We start from the raw sequence: 23,878 nt of genomic DNA on the forward strand, positions 1-23,878 counted from the left end.
TAAGAAAAATATAAAATATACAAATGAATAAATATCTATATATAATTTAAATTATTTATAAATAAATACATGTAAACATTTCCTATACATGTATGTGTAGGTGTTTATAAATACAAAATTAATACATAGTCATATATGTGACCCTGGACAACAAAACCTTTTTTTTTTCCGAAATTGAGGTTTTTACATCACCTGAAAGATGAATAATTTCTATTGATTTATGGTTTGGTAGTATCTGATAATATTTGGTTGAGACACAACTATTTAAAACTCTGGAATCTGAGGGTTTGGGGTATTGCTGCTAATGTTTCCATGCTACTTAAGACTGATTTTGTGGTCCAGGGTCACATACTGTATCATGTAAACACAAACTTTTATTCTGAATGCGATTAAGAGTTTGACAGCCCTCATATTTTACATTATTTTTGCAGCAGATGGGAAAGTGTCTTGTATCCCTCCCGCATCATATTATGAAAACTGCATGTTAATACACACACCTTTTCCTCTGCTTGTGACTTTCACTTCACTCTGTGCCTCAGTGGACTGAAGAACACAAAAAAACGCAACGCGCCGTCGTTTACAAAATAAGAGTTTTAAAGAGGACTAAAGCGATCTCGATTTCCTGTACAAATTACATAATTAATGACATTTTTTTAGGGGTGCTAAGCTTGAAATTTAGGGTGGATACAGCCCACCTAAAAAGGGCCTAGCGACACCACTGTATTTTATGACTCGATCAGTACATGGCCGATCTCACAAAACGATTTTATGACATCAACGTTTGAAGCGATACGCGGGGACGTAAATGATTTGGTGCCAGTGATGTCATCGCCAGTGTGGAATTACTATGACGTTTCACAAAACAACAAAAAATGTGCTATTTGTCGTGTATGTTCCCAGCTCTCCAAGAATTACAAAACATCTACAGCCACATAAACAGTCTACTTCACAGTAATGTGACGGCGGTGAGTTTAACGACTAACATTTGGAACTCTAGCGTATCCCCTACGGTTATGTTCATGTTAAGTTTAATGTACTACAAATTGTATACACTCCTGCAAACAAGATAATGTCATCAATATTTTGGTCTTCTCAGTATTGAAAGATTATGCTGAAGTTGACTTTAAAGCCAATAGACATTAACTTAAATCACAAAATATTGAATGTGGTTTGCTGTGCTCAGAAAACTGTGCAGCTATTTTACAAAATGTCTTCGCTTTAAGGCAGATGCCAGTGTGAATATACACCTGTTTGCGTGCATGCGAATGAACAACAAAGGGCAAAACTGAAAGTAAGGAAAATAGTAGCAGATTTGATACTGAAACAGTCCAGTCCCAACACATTACAGTTAATCGCAGCAATTGGCAAGACACCACTTTGTTAACCTCTTTCTGTTGAATTTATATCAGTGGATCTTAATCCTCCTAACTCCTGAATGAAGGAACTTGAATGAAGGTGAGCAGTTCAGTTACAGTTACCTGATCAATTTCAAGCCAAATCCATATTCTTCTTTAATGCAATCTCTTCTGCCGTACACTCCATAGGCTACATCTCTCTTCACGCTAAAAATCATCAATCACTGATACATATCCCTTTAAGCCTGATGTATAGGCTGTTAAATCACTTGGCGGTACATTTAACTACCAAGGGCTTATGGGGGATTATTGGACAGAGATGCCCCACTGTCCCACGGTTCAGCAATAGGGGGTAGTCGTGGGCCAACACTGACCCAGTGACCCAGAAACTTCACAGAAAATTTACACAATGTCAGTGGGGTGTACATTTGCTTCCTAGTCACTAACAATAGGCCGTGAAGAGCAAATACAATAGGAGAGATCCTAACAAATACAGTACAAAAGACAAAGTATAATGGATATGTCATGCAATTACAGTGCATTTAAAGTCCCCCTGTAGCCAATAATTTATCGAATTTAAAACTCATCTTTGATCATCAAAATGACATATTTAAACATTTTTTTACTGTGAAAATTATTTTTTCATCCTCTAAAATAGCTTTGATGTAGCTCTACAATGTTGCTTCGTTTAGAGTATGCAGACTCATGAATATGCAAATGAGTCCCCGCCTTCACTCAATAATTGTAATAATTCAAAGCATTTTATAAACTTTCACAAATACATACTGTATAAACAACATTAACATTTTGATTTTCACCACAGGGGGACTTTATAGTATGGATTTGATCAATATGCGTGTTCCCTGGTAATAAAACCCGTGCTAATAACTTCCGTGCTGCTAACACAAATGCTCGACCAACTGAGGTACAGGAACAGTCGAAAGCGCATATTTGGAAAATATCTTTCTGAAATGCATTTTTCATGTTGAAATGTTGCCTCAGGAGTGAACATTGCCTGTTCTATGAGCCTCTCTATTATATTACACGCAGGCCCATCATTTTTTGGTTTTGGATTCAGCCCTCCAGAAACACTGTGCTGGATTCACCTGATGCTTTTGTGAAGCGGCAGACGGCTCAAGTGAACAGCAGAAATGGATTCCCTGCAGACGGGTTTAACGCGCTCCCAAATAACACCCCGAAGATAGTGATAGAGGTGCTGTCAAAAACAAGATAAAGTGGAAGAATGAGGAAAAAGAAAGTGGCTGCGAAATGGTTGGACTTAACAACTGCACTTCATCCTTTCAATATGTCTTCAATTTATTGTTTAAAGAAAATAGAAGGGTAAAAAATGAAGAGAAGCAGGCTGAATGATAAAAACTGGTTGGATAAACATTTTTTTCTTTCTAAGAGAAATATAATACTGAAAACGAAGTTCTATCGGAGATTGATTTTAGATCTAGCATACAGACGGCCTCAAAGCTAACAGCCGTGAACTAAAAGCCACAAACGTCCAATTGTGACTTCATGTGGCCCTTAAGATGCTATTTAAAAATGTGAAGTACATGCAAGCGACTTGCCTGGATGCGGTTCAAGTCATTTCACACTTGCAGCTATAAAACAGCGGACTCAAAAGAGCCATAACAGTGTCAGAGCGGAAATGGCCTGTGCCTGAAGCAAAGTGACGATCATGTCTGACATGGCGAGTGACTCAGTGTCATCTATTTCCAGTGTGTAGCACTGCTTCAAGCGCTGGCGTCAATGACCCGGAGAGAATTGCTCACACAAACACTCACTTATAGACACACACGCCATCTAGACAGAGGCCTGATAAATGAAACCATAAATAATAGCACAGATAATAGAATAAAGCCTTTGGGACCATAATAACATTCAGAGCACATCGCAGAGAGAGAGAGAGAAAAAGAGAGAGAGAGAGAGAGAGAGAGAAGAGAGAGAGAGAGAGAGAGAGAGAGAGAGAGAGAGAGAGATCTCTCATATACAGAAGGAACAGAGAGAGACGAGAGAGAGAGAGAGAAGAGAGAGAGAGATGTCATGATACNNGAGAGAAAGAAGGAGTAGAGAGAGAGAAGAGAAGAGAGAGACGGAGCGAGGTCGATGATAGTGGACGCGAGAAAGAAAGAAGGATGAGAGAGAGAGATCAGTCGAGAGATGATAGAGAGACAAGAGAGAGAGAGAGAGAGAGAGAGAGAGAGAGAGAGAGAGAGAGGAGAGAGAGAGAGAGAGAGAGAGAGAGAGAGAGAGAGAGAGAGAGAGAGAGAGAGAGAGAGAGAAGAGAGAGAGAGAGAGAGAGAGAGAGAGATATGACATAACACACTTATAGAGACATTGAGACACATGTCTGGTTATAAAATCAAGTCCAATCCTAAAAACCAAACCAAACCGCCTATAAACCCCTCCTGAGGCCCAAAACTCTCACTGATTAGTTATCCATATGTCACATGACTTATTCAATAATCATATTGCATCCCATGGGTTATAATATATTATAATTTATGTCATTTTATTAGAATTTTTTTAAATGAATATCAATAAAAATAATACATTAATATAATAAAATTAATACATTATTATTAATTACTATATTAAAATGTTTATTAATTATATTAATATTAATAGAATTAAATACACACAATTACAACAATGAATGTAAATCCCGTATATGAAATGACTTTGTCTTCTGTAAAGCATTTACGTTTATTTTCAATAAAGTCTCATTTTTGTTCAATATTCAACACTTTCCAGCAACAAAGGCATGAAATGCAATGTATAAATGACTATTTCGCAGAAACTCCACTCAGGTGACCCCTGAAAGGCGAGACCCCATGGAAACGGCCGGGATGTGACAAATGGCACAGCATTAAGGTGTATAATTGACCATTAGGGAGAGAAAACAGAGCACACAGTTCTGGGAGTCAGATGAGAGAGCATTAGATTAGTGTATGTGGCCTGCCAAACTATTCCTCAGAGAGACCAATGGCACGCTCACACCAAAAATGATAAATATAACTATAAACATACATTTTTAAAAATCTAAGTGAAAAGCAGAGTCCACATCACAACTATAACAACAGGGACATAGGAACTGATGAATGATAAAACACTGACAGCCAATCAAAATCCATTGGAATTTAAAGGGCCTGTGCATTTAAAATGTAAAACTGCAATGGCGAACTTAGAATATGTATATGACTCTTTGAAAATGTATATGACTCTTTCTTCTATAGAACACAAAGAAGATATTTTGAGAAATTACTTAATTGTTTGCGTCCATTCAATGGAAGTCAATGAGGTCCAATGTTGTTTGGTTACCAAGAAAAGAAAAAAAGAAAGTCATACAGGTTTGGAATGATGTGTTATGTCATAAAAAGTGCACCTGTGATGACAATGTGTGCTGTGCTTCATAAAGAGAGCTGTGTTGTACCTGTGATGTCACAACGTTGGCTGCGTCATGAACAGAACTGCGTTGTATAGGAAAGCTTTGATGCAAGTTTAATGCATTGAATAGATTTAGATGATCTTTACTCGACACTTGGAGTATATGTGACCCTGGACCACAAAACCAGTCATAAGGGTCAATTTTTCGAAATTAAGATTTATGTATCATCTGGAAGCTGAATAAATACGCTTTCCATTGATGTAAGGTTTGTTAGGATAGGACGATATTTGGCCGAGATATAACTATTTGGAATCTGAGGGTGCCAAAAATCTAAATATTGAGAAAGTCACCTTTAAAGTTGTCCATCAGAGGCGCTGTAGCAGGCCGTTGCTAAGAAGAAACAGGTTTGTTTTGACGCTCTCTATTGACTTACCGCTGTGAATTCTAAGCTTACCAAACTTGAGTAATTCCCAAAAGGCGTTCAGCAGCGAGTGAAGTTTGTAGGCGTGTTTCCGGCCATTTTTGTTCGCGATATTGCTGCATCCACTCACAAAAATAAAGTTTTGATATATTTACGGTAGGAAAAATATCTTCATGGAACATGATCTTTACTTAATATCCTAATGATTTTTGGCATTAAAGCAAAATTGATCATTTTGACCCATACAATTGCTACAAATATACCGGTTTGTACCTGTGATGGCGTGGTGAGAGAAGGCCTCCACGTAGGTCAGGTAATTGTGGGGACAGTGTTTCTTCAGCCACTTACACACGTCCTGCTGGGTCCACAGCACCACTGGTTTGCATAAACTGGAGAGCGTTGGGCTGGTGTGATACACAGTGAAGGCTTCACCTGGCTGGATCTATAAGCAGAGAAACATCACCATTATAACTATAATCTTCTTGATCATAATTTCTACTACAATGAGGTGTATTGTACATATAGACATGTTTCATTCTAATCCTACTTGGTAGTGAGAATAAGGATTAAAGAAATAAAATCCGACACACAACATCACACAGTTTGAATAAATGCATGAGTGAATGTGAAAGCTGAGTCACGTCTCACTTTCGCTTTAATTATTTTTCTTAGTAGTGGGTCATTGTTCGCTTCTTTCTCGTCTGTGTTCCATTCATAAACAAAACTGTTTTCATTTCACACTCTCTCTCTCGGCTTATTTTATCAGCATGACTGAAATTGTTCTATCAAAGACTGTAGATATTGACAAGATGCCTCAGTTGTATTCCTATAAATGACGCTCTGGTGAAGGAAGACTTGCCAAGGTGCATGTTCATCCAAAATGACTTTGTAAATGTAGCAAAGTTGTCCATCTCCAAAATTAAAATAAACCGTAAAAAAAATCAAGTGGATAGATATAATGAGATAGACAGACATAAAGATTTGTCTTTATACCTTACGGGTGAAAGTGATAATTAAAACACGCGTCTGTGTAAACAATGCTCTTTTAATTATACACACGCATCATTCTGACTGCCACAATGACTTTAAAGGTCATCATCACACTTTTATGACTCTCTGCAGAGGACACTGAAGACGAGGAACTGCAATAAAAACTTTTACTACAGAAAATGAAGCGATGCTTATGTAAAACCATAATGTTTTATCTTACAGTGTGACTCACTCTACAGCTCGTTGTTTACTTTACTTCATTCCTTTGTAACTGCATCGTGAAAGCTACAATTTTGTGGGGACCTGTATGTTGTAATTCCTTGTGTGTCTTACTCCTGAGGCTGTTAAAGGTAACAAGTATATTTAAAAAAAACTTAGTAAATGGCTAATTTATTCCAAAATTCAATCGGAATGAAACATTGGGTCTTTGTATGGTGACATTTAATAATCATGAAAGTTTAACAAGTATTACAGATTTACAGTACTAACAGTATTACAGACCTGCCTGAAACGCCTCGTGTAACCACACCCCCACAAATCTACGTCAGTTGGTGGTATGATTTGACTAAGACCGCCCAAATGTATATGCACGTAACCTGATGTTCCAAATATGGTAAGAGGCGTTACATTTCTGTCACACGCTTGCAGTATTCGACCAATCACTACACACTGGTGAACTGGCCAATCATAGCACACCTCGCTTTTCAGAGCGATGAGCTTTGTAAAAAATCTGCGCGTTTCAGAGAGGCGGGGCAAAGAGGAGATACAAACATGCACGTATGTGGAAAATACAGCGTTTTTGAACCTTAAATCATGTATACACATTGCATTACATCTAAAACCAATGATAATATTCGTTTTTAGCCCCCTTTAAATAAAAAGAAGACCACTGAGACATTCATATTATTGATATATTTATATTAAAGGGACAGTTCACTCAAAAATTCTGTCATCTGTCACTTTGTTTGAACACAGAGAAAGATATTTGTAAGAATGCTTGTAACCAAACAGTTCTTGGCCACCATTGACTATCATAGAAAAAATGACAATAGTAGTCAAAAGTAGTCAAAAGACAGAACGGTTTGCTGTCCTACATTCTAAAAAATATCTTCTTTTGTGTTCAACAGTACAAAGAAATTTATAACACATTTTTTCCTACCATGTGAGTCAATGGTGGCCAAGAACTGTTTGGTTACAAGCATTCTTCCAAACATCGGAACAAAGAAATGTATACAGATTTGGCACAACTTGAGGGTGAGTAAATGATGACATCACATGTGCTCTATCATGAATCAAAAGTTTAAGATCACTTGACGAACATTTTTCTCATGATCTTAAATTTTTGTGAAAGTTTCAATGTTTGAAATGACTTTTGTAGATAAAAATATAATTGTGGCAACATATTAAATTATTTCATTTCAATTTTTATTAAATACTTGGACTAAATAAGGAATAAAAAGCAGCCAATAAGATTCCAGTATAGAAATTCCTCCAATGCAATGACAACTTTGAAAATACTCAAATATAACACAGAGAAACTGAATTTTAAACTCAACACACTACATTTACATACATATACTGTACAAGTCTTTTGATTGATTACACAAAAGTGTCCTGTGGTCATAATGTGATAGTCGTGTAATAGTCCCTTAATCTCTTGGTCAGAGGAGTGACATTTTGAGTTGTCATTTCCTACTCCTCTAGTCATATAGAAGCAACTGTAAAGACTTCCCTGCTTATGATGGGTTGTGTTGTACTGTTTTAGGAAATAAGGGCCCATTAAAAAAATATATGTACAAAACATTTTCGTAAACAAAGAGACAGCTGCTGTTAGCGGGTAGCAAATGAGGTGTCCATTGTTAAGAGCTGCAGGTCACACGCTCACAGCGTCTGACAGACATTAATCAGCTCCTGTAGACAGAAGTCCATTCTCATCTGGGAAACATACAGACATTTAGTCTGATAACAGACAGACAGAGAGCGAGAGAGACAACGATTTTGCACGACACAAACATCACTTTGTTTCACGCACATTTTGTTTCATATTGTTATCAAATGTGAGCGAGTCAGTGAGTGAAATCCATCATAAGGATGATGAATACTTGAGGGAGAGACTGAACAATATGATTTACCATGAAAACAGACACAGCTGTTAAATAAATTTGTCTCACAAGATTGTGTTAAACATAACATTCACTGAGCATTCATATGACGGAGTATAAGCTGAATAAGATAAAGAAAGGCTCATGTTCTGATAAGTAATATTCTTATTTCTTCTGGGAAATAGGAATGAGACAAAGGAGAAGAGGCAGAGAGCAAACAGGATCTGGTGTTAGATGCTTGTCATCCCTTTTGTCACCATCATCCTCTGCTCTCTCGCCTCCAACACTCGCTCTTTCTTTCCCAGCTATCCATCACTCTCTATCTCTACCAAACCAGCCTCTGGGCAATAAGCATCCACCCTTGAACCAGCGAGACCTGATTCTGTCTGGCCTGAAACGTACAGTCATTAATAATACACAGAGGATGGGGAGAGGGGCGGCCTGATCTGGTCTGGACAGCCATTTTGAATACATCAGTGTGATTAGATGAACAGCTGTGTCTTCCTATGCTAAAGGGAGGAAGAGGTAATCCTTTAAGGTCTAGAAGGTTGAGCATCTGTTGAGAATACTACTACATACATACTGTTTACTGTACATTATGCGCTGGGGAGTAACGAAATACATGTAACTTAGTTACGCATTTAAAATACAAAATTTGAGAGACTGTTTTTCATTACAGTTACTTTTAAATGGGTGGTTATCAAATTACAGTCCAAATCCAAAAAATGTATTTTAGATTACCGAAGTGATTACTTGGAATTTTATTGTCATTCATTTCATTTAAACATGAATATAAACTGTAACACAGGCAGTTAATGTAAACAATCTGTGATTCTCTGACTCTTACAATCTGCAAAAGCACCCTAAACTACTGTTATGCCCATAAGTTTCAAACCCCTTGCCCAATAGGCAAAATGTGAATAATTAAAAAAAAATAAAAGGTGTCCGGGTTCATTGAAATTTTATTGAAATTTTATTCAGTACTGTCCTGAATTATGGAATTCCAATCCTGCCAAAATTAAAAATAAATAAATACAAAAATAAATCCACGAAGAAATGTAAAAAAGCGAAAATAAATAAATAAATACAGAAACGTGGTCATACAAATCTGCCAAAAAACATGGTTTCTACACTTACACTATGATAAATCATGGTTGATTTCCTTATGGGCTCTTAAATCCTACTATAGTACTATAGTGCACTACAGTAAATATTACAGTAATATATAGTGTGCTGCAGTTTACTATAGTAAATGCTGTAATATACTATATTATTGTTTCATGTGGTCACACTCATCTCTTGCATGTCATTTTGTCAGAGCGCAAGATGTTACTATGGCCTTAGAGTTGGTCTGTGGCCTACAGCAGCACTCTGTGCTCGACTGCTATGTCTGAAGCTAGACATGCCCCCTCATTACCATATGGACACAGAAATGTAGAAATAAATAAATGTGAAAATAAATAAATGTGAAAATGTAAAAATGCGGAAATACATATATATATATATTAACATAAATGCATAAAAGAAATAAAAAATGTACAAATAAATAAATGTTTAAATAAAGAAATAAATAAAATACGTTTAAATATCATTTTTTTCATTCATTTTTAGACAATTAATTACTGTATTTATTTATTTATTTTCGCATTTTTTACATTTCTTCATGGATTTATTTATGTATTATATATCATTTTGAAACATTTTTAAATCATTTTTTATAGTATTATGTTGAATTATCAAACAAAAATAAAAGCATTGCTATAAAAAGTGAATTTTGTAAATAGTGATATAAAAAGAATAATAATTAATGTAAAAATAGGGAAAGAAAGGAGAATTGATCAGTTTTAGAATAATCACATCTGATATTACTTCATGAAAGCGAAAAAAAAGTGCAATGCGATGCATTCTGGGATACAGTATCACGTACATGTGCCCTGTTATATAATGTGGTCATGTTATGTAAACATAAAATTTGCAAATCTGCCAAGTGTATGAGCAGTACGGCAATATTTTGAATACAGTCAGATACATTTGATATAATCCAAACTAAAACCATAAAAATAAAAACAAAGTTTTTCAAACTGTAATGACAACAATACAAAAGAACAATATAGTCTGGATCATTTTCAGAGCCATTATATTTTAGCTGATAAACAATAAAACACTGAGAGACAATCAAAATTCATTAAAGTATAAAGAGCATGCACATGTAAAATATACGTTTGTGTAGATGCTAATATAGTTATATTTATAGACGGTTTTATCGAACGTATGTGCCTGGGTCTGTGTTTGATTATAATATAACAATTTATTTTATATTTAGTTTATATAAATATTTTATTGTATATGAATCATATTAACTTACATTAAACCACTCAACGGTTATAGATTTTTTGCCGAGGTCTATCGGAAGTTACGTTTGGGCCACATAACATTTGTTTATGTTGTTGTCTATACCTACTGTATCTTTCTTGGTGATGCATCATGGGATTGAATGCATTAAATATAAGGCTATTTCGCGATATGTGTAAATGAACTTTGTTGGGCAAAAATCTTCTAATATTTAATTCTAAATCTTATCTTAATATAAAAACAATCTATTCATCTCATACAAAACGAAAGTGTTTCTGAAGTGAAGTGTGTAATGAAACGCAGCTGAGCTCTTTCTCAGTTTATTGAGTTCTGCTGGCAGGATTAGCTCATGTCGTTTCACTTCATATTTTCTCAAGAGCCCTTCATCATGATGCTCTGAAGCTCTGCCATAAATTCTTAATCAGTGAGATTTATATGTGTAGATTATTCATCTATCATCATCATCCGAGTCTCGCTGGAGTTTTTCCCCTCAAAGCGTCTCAGACGGCTCCAAATTTCTTCTTCATCCTGATTTTCTGGAGCCTCTCCTGCTTTGCTAACTTCTTTCAACTGTCCTCTAACTCACCTTTATTCATTCAGTCAAATCCCTCGTTTCACTGATCCTACACTTTTGTTATTCTCTTCCTCATCTCATGTCCACTCATATCTGTCTCTCTCTCTCTCTCTTTGTGTCTGATCCTTCTTTTTGTCCTTTTTTATTCTCCATCTGGAATCATTTCCTCGTGTCACTGCGGTGCATCTCTGGTTCCCTTCACTGGAGCTGAATCGGGGATTAAACTTTAAGGCCTAGACGGGTGACATCTCTTTAAAATTCCAGCCGCCACACCCCCCCCCAGCTGCACGCTCTGTTCTGTACTCCGTTTTGCTTTTCAATCAGAATGAGTTAGTCGATTCAATATGTGTAAGCATACATGATGTTACAGTGACCTTGTTGTTTATCACTCCTTGACTCAAACGTGGTTTCGTCCAAGTAAATGGAAACGTTTACTTGCCTTTCTCAGTTTAATTCTGATGTGTTTAATTCTGTACAATATAATTCAAGTAACTTCTATTTTGTTTCATTTAGCTCCATTTAGTTAAATGCTGTGGCTGTCAAATGATCAGTCGCGATTAATCGCATCCAGAATAAAAGTTTGTGTTTACATAATATATGTCTCTGTACTGTGCATATAATTTTTTTATTTATAAACACATACAGGTATACATATTGAGGAAATATTTATTATTATAAATTAATATAATAATATTAAATATTAAATTATTATATTTATTTATAATTACCAATAATTGAAATTATATATAAATGCTTATTCATTTTTACAATCTTCTCAAATGTATGTTATTATAAACATAAATATTAATTTAAATTAATATGCACAGTACGCAGACGCATATTAGGAAAACACAAACTTTTATTCTAGATGTGATTAATCAAAAATTAATCGTTTGACAGCCCTATTAAATCCTGTTTCATTACACTCACTTCAGTTTAGAAAGATTCAATTCAAGATGGGTCAGTGTAGTTCAGTTCGGTTAAGTTCAATTTAGTTTGGTGCGGGCTTTGTTCCATTCAATTTATTTCAATCGGTCCAGTTAACTTCTATTCTAATTCGACTTGGTTCAATTCAAAACATTTTGCAGATTGAATCTCCAGATAAATTGATTTATAATCTGAATCTTTAGTTACAATCTAATTTCTTCTCCATCCCATCAATCTTTCCTTTATCATCTCTACGTTAACCTGTAATCTTTCAAGCTGTAATCCTGTTCCTGCAGACGGTCTCTTTTCCCACAATCCTTTGCTCAGGACAGCTTACAGGTATGAGAAGTCGACGATCCCTTCAGCCGGGGTGAGAACTGAATGACGCCGCTCTGCATTCGTTATGAAGCCCTGAACCGTCACCACAACATCTGTTCAGACATACACCGCCAAAAATCACCTCACATTTCACAAGCTTTTTTGGGGGGGGACAGGGGAAATGTTTTGTTGGAATTTGTTCATCATCGTAGATTGAGTGAGAATTGCAAACTGATCCTGAAAAGATTGAGCTATTTCGCCTAATTGAGACGAGCTGGCAAAGTTTGCTGACTTTTGGTAATCTGTGTGCTTTTCGAAATTGTTTTGTGCCATTGATGGGGTCGGTAACCTTGACGATAATGAGGAAACTAAACAAATCTGGAGGCCAATCTCCTCTGGCTGTCAACCTCAGGTAGCCCCATCAGAGCTGGGCTTTAATGAACTAAACCCACTGCATGCTAAACAATGCGCTGCCTGCTACTGTTCCCACAGTGTACTTGGTTTTTTTTCTGTCAATCTTGTATTTAATCTTTCGCAATTCTCTCTCAAATTCGCTCTCACAAAAAAATTATGAAAAATGTACTGGTCATTTTCTGCCAGTACATTCTCCGTTACTTTTACGGGTATTTCTGTCAGCACTAAAACACAATGCAGTGCCGAGCAAAATTTACATCACAAAAATAAATAAAAAATAATATTATTACAGTATTAATTATTACAGTGTATCTTTTCTCAGTACACATACACTACCGGTCAAAAGTTTTAGAACATTTGAGTAAAATGTTTCTCATTATCTTAAAAGTCTTGATCTTAAGGTGTACTGTATGCTTAAATGTCTGAAATTAGTTTCACAGAAAAAATATAACTGTGCAAATATAAACACCTTTTTCATTACAAGCTGTGTGAGATTAAGGAGGATCAGAAATGCAATATAATATGCATAACTATTTCTTCAGAGATGTATAAAGATCTTACATAATGAAGCGTTATGTTTTTATGACCTTAGAATGAGCTATTTCTATCTACATACATACTCCCCTTGCATGGAATTCACCATGTTGTTTCTACAGGAGCCCTAAACGGACAAACTGCTCTACAGAGCATGTTTCTTTGGCAAAGAAGCTAAAAAGTGCATCAAAATGGGAGGGGAGGAGTGAGCTGTTGGTTGCAATTCGCTAGATACCGCTAGAATCTACACACAGAACCTTTAAGAAAATTATCTTTGGATGATTTTAACTGAATAATGAAAAAAAGCAGCCAGAAAGAGCACAGAATAGAAGTAAATTGCATAAAGGTCCAGTGTATGAAATTTAGCGAGGTGAAACCCCAAGAAGCTGCTTGATAAAATGACAATAGAACATTTCTGTAAATTCTAGGCAAAATGATGCGCAGCTTGCGGCAGCACAAACGCCTCTTGTCGGTATTTACTAAAGACACGCAATGAAAATTACCACTGAAAAGGAATGTTTTTGCGACTGACCTTATTGCATATGCATTTGTAGGAGTTTCCTCTTCAGACGCAAACTTCATGGGAGGAGAGGATTTAAAGGAGTCATATGACGCGATTTTGTGTTTTCCTGTATCTTTGGTGTGTTACAAGTTGTTCATGCATATATTAGACACGTAAAATAGCAAGTCTCAAACCAAAAGATATGTTTTATTTAAAAGCGGAGACTCATCCAAACCTGCCTTAAACGCCTCGTTTCAACACGCCCCCACATTTCTACCTCAGTTCGTGAGAAGCGTTGAAGAACACCCGCCCAAAATGTATACACAAAGAAAGAAGGCGTGTCTATTTAGCCATCCAATATGACCCCTTTAAATGAATCACACAATGTGATTTACTAATGTTTGCGGCTGTGATTGTAATGGTACTTGTGGCTTTATTAAACGCCCCCCCAAAAAGCACGTCTTAAACCCCAAGCTAATTTGAGCTGCTCTTAGTAGATTGTGTTGGTCATTATGAGAAAGAGATATTGCGCCTGTGTTTTATAATGTGCGCCTTATTAATAATCACCTGCAGAAATGTCCACTCCCATTGCGCTTTCTGGAAATTGCGCTTTCTGGCTTTGTCTCAACATAATTCTTATAGTTTCCTTTGTGTTATTTCACAGTTTTCATGAGCTTACCGTTTTGTGAAAAAAATGTGTATAAAATATCGAACATGCATAGTCCTCAATACAAAAGTTGAAAGTTCGAACATAATGAACAGTGATGTGATGTGGCAACTGCAATTTTTTGTGAATTTTTTCAAGATGGAGATAATCACGCAAATAGTATCAAGTATTGTCGGTAATTCTAGGCGAGTTTGTCGGATTTACAATGTTAGTCATCTCCTAATTGTTATCAAATTTACAAAGCTATGGCTAGCCAACCAATACAGCCAAGACATCCAACGCCCATTATGACCAACAGTACAGACACTCTGCTACCTCCAGTGATAAAATCACCCTGTAAAAACGTTTACATCATTTATAGCGTCATTCATTTCCACACGTTGTCGGGTTGTTTTATCACCGGATTCACATCATGTAGTAGCATAAACACGCCCACAAAATTAACACTGAACGCAATTGACAAGGGGGTCCTGATCACCCTGTCAGGGTTTATTTTGCAATGCCGACTGGTTGACTGTGCATGATCCCCCATAACAAAGAAAAATGACAGATCTACTGTATAATATTTTAATTGTTTCAACAAGGCAGCAATAATATTAAACGGAGAAAATAGTCATGTTTTAGAGATATTAAAATCTCAGAGGCCAATCATGTCAGAGGCCAGGATCAGATTTTCCAAGTTTGCAATTAAAAGTCGACATTTTTGTCATTTTGATTTATTTCAATATTTCTCATCCCACAATTTGCTCTTACCGAACCACCATATCGTATCTTTTTGGCAAAAATATAATTAAGTCATATACTTAGCACTGGCAATTGTGAATTCAGTGCATTGGTATAATAAAGCCTCATTTTCATTTACATGCAAGCGATGTGTTACATGCAATGACAATGACAGGGACATCCTTCAATTACAGCGTAACTTCTAAAAATAATGTGTCTTACACATTCACAAGATGCAAAAAAAGAACAACAAGAACATCTTGTAGGTAATTAAATAAACTGTTCGCGGGATGGTCTTCATACGCCGTTCATTAGTCATGGTCTCGGTTGCCCTAATTATTTCTATCCTTGACAATCTTGCCAACAGCAAACTGACACCTTACTCACCTTGAACAAACCAAATGTTAACCCTAATCATTCCTTCACCAGTTCTCAGCCAAATGCAATAAATGAATGTTATCTTTACCATGAGTCCCATCAGCAAAACTAATTTTCATGCCAGTTCTGGCCCTGTGAGATAAGCCTGGCTGGAATAAGGCACAATGCCGCATATTCCACGGGACATCATTTTGTCACGCTAATTGGAGTCCATCCACATCCAAGTTTAATCTCTAATATGATCTTGTTATAGTGCTACGATGGATTGAAGACTAACAAATATTCCCCATTATTGTTGTAATTTAATTGGAAATTGGGCTATTGGGACAGCAAATTTGATAACAGGCCTGGCTGATGCATGGGAGATATTTTTACAGGGTAGCTTCTGCAATACAGTTACATCACATCCTGTGTACAATGATACAAGATTATGTATTGCATTGCAACAGTTTATGTTATACTAAGGCGGATGACATCAAAGTACCGCGAGAGAGATTTGAAAGCAAACTTTTTATGGTCTTTCTAATCGCTCTCGCGGTACTTTGATGTCATCCGCCTTCGAAGTCGACCAAGCCTATTAACTTGCCAACAACAGTAGACATAGACAAAGTTTGACAAAAGACAATCAGAACATGAGGGCTAACATACACAGGAAAATTCAAGTAAACTACAAAACTAATCTTTAAAATGAAAGACACAACGAAACACAAAACAGAAACTTTACAACTGCAAGTATGATGTTAAGTTCACTTAAAGAAAACTTCACTTAGTTCACTTACAATACAAGAAAATACTAAACTAGTATTTTACTGACAGCGTACTTCATTTTTAACTTTAAAAAGTTGTTCTGTACAGTACGCTAATATAGCTGCAGTACAGTACATACAAAAATCTGTTGTGAAATAGTTGTGTAGGCGTGCTCAAAGTTTACTGCTGTAACACTTAAAATATACTTAAAAGTACACTTTTACAAACTAAAAAGTAGCGTAAAGCCTACTTAATACTAGTTAAAGATTCTTTAACTTCTCTGGTATAATGTTTATTAAATAAAAAAATTATAGATGTTCTTCCAGTGCATCCCAGTGTTTTCAATAGCCACAAGTCTAACAGGTTCTTAAGACAGAAATCATTTAGACAGCAATCTGCTTCAAACAGTATGCTTTTGTTCCTATAATTTACATATTCATAAATATCTACATACCGTTTCGCTAATAGCAGTAAGTGACAGAAAGACCGTACTGTACTGTATTTTAACTGTGAGCAGAGTGCAGCTAAAGTGCTTCAACCAGAGGAAAGGATTCATAATTTATCAGCTTAAATATATCGACCTGATTTTAATATCGGGCCGATACCGATAACACTACAAATGGGCATTTATCGGCCGATACCCAATATGACCGAGAATATAACACGTATCATAGATATAATTGACTTTTTTATGTTAATACACGATTCCAGCTTATACATTAAGACAAAACATTACTCTTATATTGTTCTCGTTTGCTTTACCATCCTAACCGGCCCGACACAGCAACACGGCAAAATGTGGCTGTTTTGTAAACCTGCTTAAAAAACCACCTTATTCCAATTCAGTTTGGTGATGTCAGTGTCACATGAATTAAACGCTTCACCTTTAGCTGAAAATGCCTGAAGGAGGACAGGATAAATCCGTGACAAAGTTAACATTTGTAGACCAATGGACAGAGGCCGGATCTGAAAGCTCACACTGTTTGTAATTCAAGTGGAAATAACCCTTTTAAGGTTTGGCCTTTATTCTAGTTGTTATAACCTTGAATTTTGCCAGTTAGCACTGTGTGTGCGCGCGTTTGTCTGTATGAACACACGCCAGTGACCTTCTCCTATTTACACACACACAGGCACACATTTTGAGCCCATCTGAGCCAATCCTGAGACCAGGAGACGGGCATAAAATCCATTCTATTTAAAGAGCTTCTCCCAACACCAGACAGCTCCATTTACGCACACACATCTCCACGCTGTTCTCTGTCAACCAGAACAAAGATATTTAACATTATAAAAATAAATAAATCATGCACCCCTGTCAGCCATTCCGCTAAGCCTTTGTTTTAAAATGACACATTACAAAATGATATTTCCTAAGCCGCTCCATTCAGATCAATTATTCACGACATGACAGGCAGAGCATAAAGAACACACTAATCAAATTTACTCATTAAAATCATAGCGTCCTGAAGAGGTGACAGTGTTTTATTAAGAAACTCATTACGGCTCTCAAGGTTGGCGTAAAAAACGGGAATCACTTTCTGTGTATGCCTCTCATTTGTGTGGGCTAATACAAAGCCATGAGACTTTAGATCAAGCATAGCTTAATTCTTGAGTAATGGCACAGATAATGAGGAGCTTTAATATCTCAACATCACATTTCCTATCGCTGCAGGTGAAATACGAGTCTGATATGACAGTTCAAGTGCGCAGGGAGAAAGAAAGCTAGCATTGACGGATAGTTCAGATGAGAAGGGAACCGGTCATGACCGGATACAGACTATCATAGTGCCAATGCAGTAAACAAACAAATCTTGATATGAAAATGCAAAGAAAGGAATAATTTAGAAAGAATGTTAAAGATCCAATCCGTAAGATTTTTGGGTCATAATGGGAAATATGAAAATATGGGCCCTATTTGAACGATCTAAGCACAGTGCAGGTGCACTCAGGGCGTGTCCGAATCCACTTTTACTAGCTTAACGACAGGAAAGCGGTCGGCGCGCCCGGGCGCATGGTCAAAATGGGTTGTCCCGATTCTCTTAATGAGTCATGGGTGTTTTTTTGGGAGTAACGTGCAGTAAACCAATCAGTGTCTCATCTCTCATTCCTTTTAAGAGCCAGTTGCGCTCGCGCCACGGCGGATTCGCTATTTACAAGAGCAAAGACTGGACGCTTCTCCAGAGGGGAAATGCATCTGCTCATGCGTGAGGTTAAAGCGTGCGAGCAGACCATCTACAGGACAAGCCGGATTTTTATCTTACATTGTAATCCATTTATTTTTTATATTTGGCATGTTTGTGTGCTGCTGCGCTTCCCTCTGTGTAATAAGTAAAGTGAAAGTGCGTTGTGGACCCACCTAGAGGCGCATTTTCTACTAACTCGCTCTTTAAATAAGCAAAAAAATATTGCGCCATTGACTTTAGACTTTAGACCAGGTTTGCGTTGGTCTATGGCGCAGTCTATTTTCAGTTCCTCAAAATAGCAACGCGCCAACAATGCGCCTGAAAACACCTCTTTTTTAGACCAACACGCCAATGGGCGCACAAATGAGCGCAAATGCATTTGCTATTTGAACATCGCAGTGCAGGACGGGAAAATGAGAACAGCGTCGGGCTGAAACTAGCAAAAACACTTGCGCTGCGTCTTGCGCCGCGTTGCGCGGGGTGTACGATAGGACCCTATGACTTCAACTTACGTTAAAATGTGAAGTTACTTGCAATTTAATGGTTACGTTAAAGGCCCAGTGACTGAGATTTAGCAGCATCTAGCAGTCGGGTTTGTGAATTGCAACCATCTGCCACTGCTCACCCAATAAGATGTCATGTTTTCACTTATGTATTTACGAAACGCGCTCTGTAGAGCAGTTTGTCCATTTAGGGCTACTGTAGAAACAACATGACAAAATATTGCATTTCTGTCAATTCATACTCCAAAAAATTAAACACTGGACCTTTAACTCGACTCTGGTTATGTACCTGTATTTCTTCAGTGCCGGGCTGCTGTAGCAGTTTGACAGCTCTTCTCATCACCCTCTGCCCGTGCCTGTCGTGCCAGGTAAGGTTGCCCCCGGCCTTCCGGGGCAGCTGGTAGTTAAGCTCCTCCACTGAGACCGTGTGCTCCAGCGCAGCCCTACAGAAACTGAAGCTGGACGCAGCTGTGAGGGATGGAGAGAGAGAGAGAGAGAGAGAGAGAGAGAGAGAGAGAGAATGTTTATATTTAATTTTCTTGTGCTTTGGCAATGTAAAATTTGTTTTATCATGCCAAATAAAGCTTCTTTGAATCTTGAGAGAGAGAGAGAGAGAGAGAGAACAAATTCAAAATCATAAAGTATCTTTAAGGCTTCTAAAGGCCGTCATTACAACATAAATTCATTGGTTTTGTCAAAGGGTCTGTCATTGTGCCATAACATATTCAACCATAACTGTTTTCAGAATGTCAGAGTCACTGTGATACATTTATTTTACCATTAACATTCACAGGGTGGTTTTCTAATACTCTGCTATAGACAAATTGTGGGGGGAAAACACACACATGACAAGTGAACCTTATAGTTAATACTGCAGACACATTTTATTAGTAAAATTGTCCGATATAGTGGTGACGAGCCTGATCAACTTTTTACTTGTGCTTTGAATCTCAAAGACAGAAGCACATGCATAATGTCTTCTTCAGAGATGCCCTTGAGAGTCCAAGCTGACCTTTAACCCCAGACAGTGACAGGTTGTGTCAGGTTGAGGAGAAGACCAGGAAGCTGGTCATGAAAATGTAAATGTGTGCACTTCATTATGTCGGCATCTGTGTGATGATGCAACAGCACAATTATCATATCCTTCATGCATACTAGATGTCTTCTTTGACCCGAATAGCCCCTAACGTTTAGTTAAAGTTTGTGTTTCATATGCTTACTGAGACTTCTCCCGATACTTCACTGCCTAGTATTTGTAAATCTTGTATGAGAAACAACATGCCTACAATATGCAACAATACATGTCACATGACCTTGTGTTAAAAAAACAAGTAATGTCTTTATTGGTTTGAAACCCGATATAAAAAAAACGTAATTCTGCATTTTCATGCTAAATCTGTCAGGATACGCAGTGGAGAAGAACCCAGATGCAGGCAGCGGCAATGACGGGGTTAACAAATACTTTAATAGACAAGACAACAAAAACAACAAGCCACAATGGGGGAAAAACGGGACACGATTAACCTACAGAACTCAAAGAAAACACTTCCCTCGAGGGGGAAAAATAAATAATAATACAAAAAAACTCGACACAACGTCGAAAACGAGACAAGGTAATTTAAATTATGAGACAAGGCAAAAGGAACACGAACATAACACGAGGACTATACAGACAGGTAAGCACAAAGGTAATCTCCTTGGCAGGCACGAGAAACACAGGAATCACGACGAAGGCATGCAAACTCACAGCACAAGAACAATGTACAAGGTACGGGGTACAACGGACGAGCAACAAGAAAATGAAACATGAGGAAAGACAAACGAAGGATAATTGACCAGAGCAGGTGGGAAACATTAGACATGTCAGGGAAGCAATACATGAAATGAGAGGGGCGGGGCCAATGACAAGACACGAGAAAGCACATGAGATGTAAAAACGTAAACAACCCATGGCTTTCTCACATAAAACCTAAGGGCTCTGTCCCGATCCTGCCACACGACTAGAAATACAGAAACAAGAAGGCAGGACCGTGACAAAATCTGTGTAATAGTTTAGAACCACTTCACAATAAGATTCAATATCTTACAATCTGTTAAAGCATTTGGTGTCGTGAACTAACAATGAGAAACATGTTTTTTTCACAGAATTTGTTCATCTTACTTCATCGTTTGTTCATAGTTAATTCATTACTTGGTGTTCATAGATAAATCAAGTTTATGTCACGGTCAGGGCGTGGAAGAAGAACCCAAGCGCAGGCAACGGCAGTGAAGGGGTTAACACAAGACTTTAATAATAAATAATAAACAAAACACAAAACAAGGACCCGCGTGGGGGTAAACATAACAAAACAAGAACAAGATTAACTAAACTGACAAGACTAAACTAATGACACAACGAATAGGAACACTACAAACTAGACTAACTAACCAACTAACAAGACAAGACAAGACAAGACAAGACAAGACAAGACAAGACAAGACAAGACAAGACAAGACAAGACAAGACAAGACAAGACCTCACCCACACGACACAGTGCAACATAACAGAACAATGATCCGACACCAGACAGAGAACACAGGGGCATTAAATAAAGGGACAAATCAAAGGGGAACAGGTGTGGGGCATGAACTAATAAACAACCAATAACGAGAGATACAAAAGGGCGGGAACACAGACAAAGACCGGAGAGAGTATCGAAGGCCGACAGGGTCAAAATGACTCTCTCCACACATAACAAGGGATCCTGCCGTGATTCTACCACAAGATCAAGAAAGACATGACACGACGAGCCAGAATCACGACAGTTTATTTGTACAGTTTATACTACCCTTGAAATAAATTATAATAGGTAATCTGTGTGCGGAACAATCAAATGAGTCAAGAGGGAGATTAAAATGACAGCTGATAATATTTATGGTTCATTCGCCTTAGTGGAAAAGCCTCAAACAATATTTCTGGCAACTTTGCTCATTTAGCTTATATCATATGTTGTATTCTCTACACGTGTTTACATTTCCGTTAGTTTTTAATTTTTTTTATAAATTAATCCATTTTCCTTTAAGAAACATTGGCTACCCATAAATAAATTACACAAAAGCATACTTCTAAGCCTAACTATATTTGCCCTATACACTTGTGCTCAATGTTTTGAGTGAGATAAACTAAGTATACTTCGGTTCTAGGTGTGATTACATTTTTGATTGAGTTGCCGTTTTACATAGTTTTGATATTAACTTATTATATAAAATATACCTAATAAATACATCACAGAAAGTGTATAAGGATTATAATGCAGGCATAGGCTAATGCCTTTTACAAAGTTATAACAAATCTTATATTTAGCAATACAGAACAAAATATATTTATAATATATAAATAATATTTATATAATTAAAACTAAGAAACCAGAAATCAAAACATTTTTCAACGAATTTAGATAAACAAAACAAAAATCTGACCCACACCTCACACAAATAACGCGAAATGTGAATTGGGCATTACAGTCTTGATCTGCTTTATTTAATCTTCCAGCATTAAAAAAGAACCAGATCATTATAGTTCAAGATCATTAAGGTCATTAGTCTTTATTTCCTCTTTCCCTCATTCCTTATTCCCTGTTTCTCTCTCTCTCTCTCTCTCTCTCTCTCTCTCCACCAGTTGGCTTTCTTACGTAAGCCCTTTGCCAGCATAGCTAATGTGATTAGTGCTACAAAGAGCACTTGGCAAGTACAAAATATTTAATGAAGGGTAAGAGATGATACCAGCACATACGAGATTATAAAACGAGAGCAAAAGCATTCAAGAGAGAGCGACACCACAATAGGGGGGGTAAAGAAAAACTGTAAATAATACATTAAACACCATTCACAAAACTCACTAAGGACTAAGGTAGCCCTACATAACTCTAAAAAAAAGTTTTCTTTGTCTGGTTAAGCCGGTCTCTAAGCTCTTTGCACAGAATCCCTCACTATCTCACGACACAAACAGCCAGCGGTCATTGTGTTTCCAACAGTGCTTGAGTCGCCACTACGCCAGTGTTAACTGAAGTACTGTTAAAGCGGCTGTGGGACAACAGAATCTCTGGCTAGAAGATGCTGACAGCTAAAATAAAAGTGTCTCCATCTATCAAAACCCATCCCAAAGGGCAGGTCAAGTTCATGGTGTAATGGTGGGGTGATGGGAAAGAGGGAGCGAGAAGCGTGTGAGAGAGGAGCGGTTTGTCAGGGAGCAGTGGTGCGTTTCCTGTTTCTGCTTGCTCGCTGTTCTCTCTCTCTCTTGGTCAGAACAAAAAACTGAAGTCACAGGCGTATTACACTCTTAAAAATAAAAGGTGCTTCAAAAGGTTCTTCGATGCCATAGAAGAACCTTTAACACCTGAAGAACCTTTCTGTTTCACAAAAGGTTCTTTGTGGCGAAAAAAGGTTTAGATTATAAAAAAGTAAGAAAGAGATGGCTGAGACCTTTGGCTGAATGGTTCTTTGTTGAACCAATAATGTTTTTTCTATGGCATTGCTGTGAAGAACCTTTTAAGCACCTTCATTTTTAGGAGTGTACTGTCAATCTGTGGGTTGGTTGGGGGGGGTTACAGAAAGAACTGTGCAACTGAGCTGAAAAAGAGAAAAGTTCCATCACTCCAAAAAGGGGTGTGGTTAAAAATGCTATGTTCTATTATATTATGCCTGTCAGTCATCTACAGGAGGAGTCATCATGTTTTCTTCTGCCTACATGGGCATGCTGCTAAACTATCAATGCAATGGAGTGCCTCAGAGTTGACGTATTTTTGTATGCAA

General features: G+C 37.2%; 1 protein-coding gene across 2 annotated transcripts in view; it reads right to left on the reverse strand.

Annotated features, from left to right (window-relative positions):
• Nucleotides 1-23,878, reverse strand: part of samd10b (sterile alpha motif domain containing 10b) — a 62,635-nt gene that overhangs the window by 12,307 nt on the left and 26,450 nt on the right. Inside the window, exons 2-4 of one of the 2 annotated variants that reach the window (XM_057319083.1) lie at nucleotides 19,377-19,555; nucleotides 5,447-5,615; nucleotides 4,887-5,298 (exon numbers count right to left, since the gene is read on the reverse strand). In XM_057319083.1, coding sequence (XP_057175066.1) covers nucleotides 5,234-5,298; nucleotides 5,447-5,615; nucleotides 19,377-19,555 — 413 coding nt within the window. In that variant the 3' untranslated portion in view covers nucleotides 4,887-5,233. Of the gene's footprint in view, nucleotides 1-4,886; nucleotides 5,299-5,446; nucleotides 5,616-19,376; nucleotides 19,556-23,878 lie in introns of those variants that run through there. The other variant, XM_057319082.1, reaches the window with a different exon arrangement.

The sequence above is a fragment of the Triplophysa rosa genome, linkage group LG21, assembly GCF_024868665.1.
Source record: "Triplophysa rosa linkage group LG21, Trosa_1v2, whole genome shotgun sequence".
Taxonomy (NCBI): domain Eukaryota; kingdom Metazoa; phylum Chordata; class Actinopteri; order Cypriniformes; family Nemacheilidae; genus Triplophysa; species Triplophysa rosa.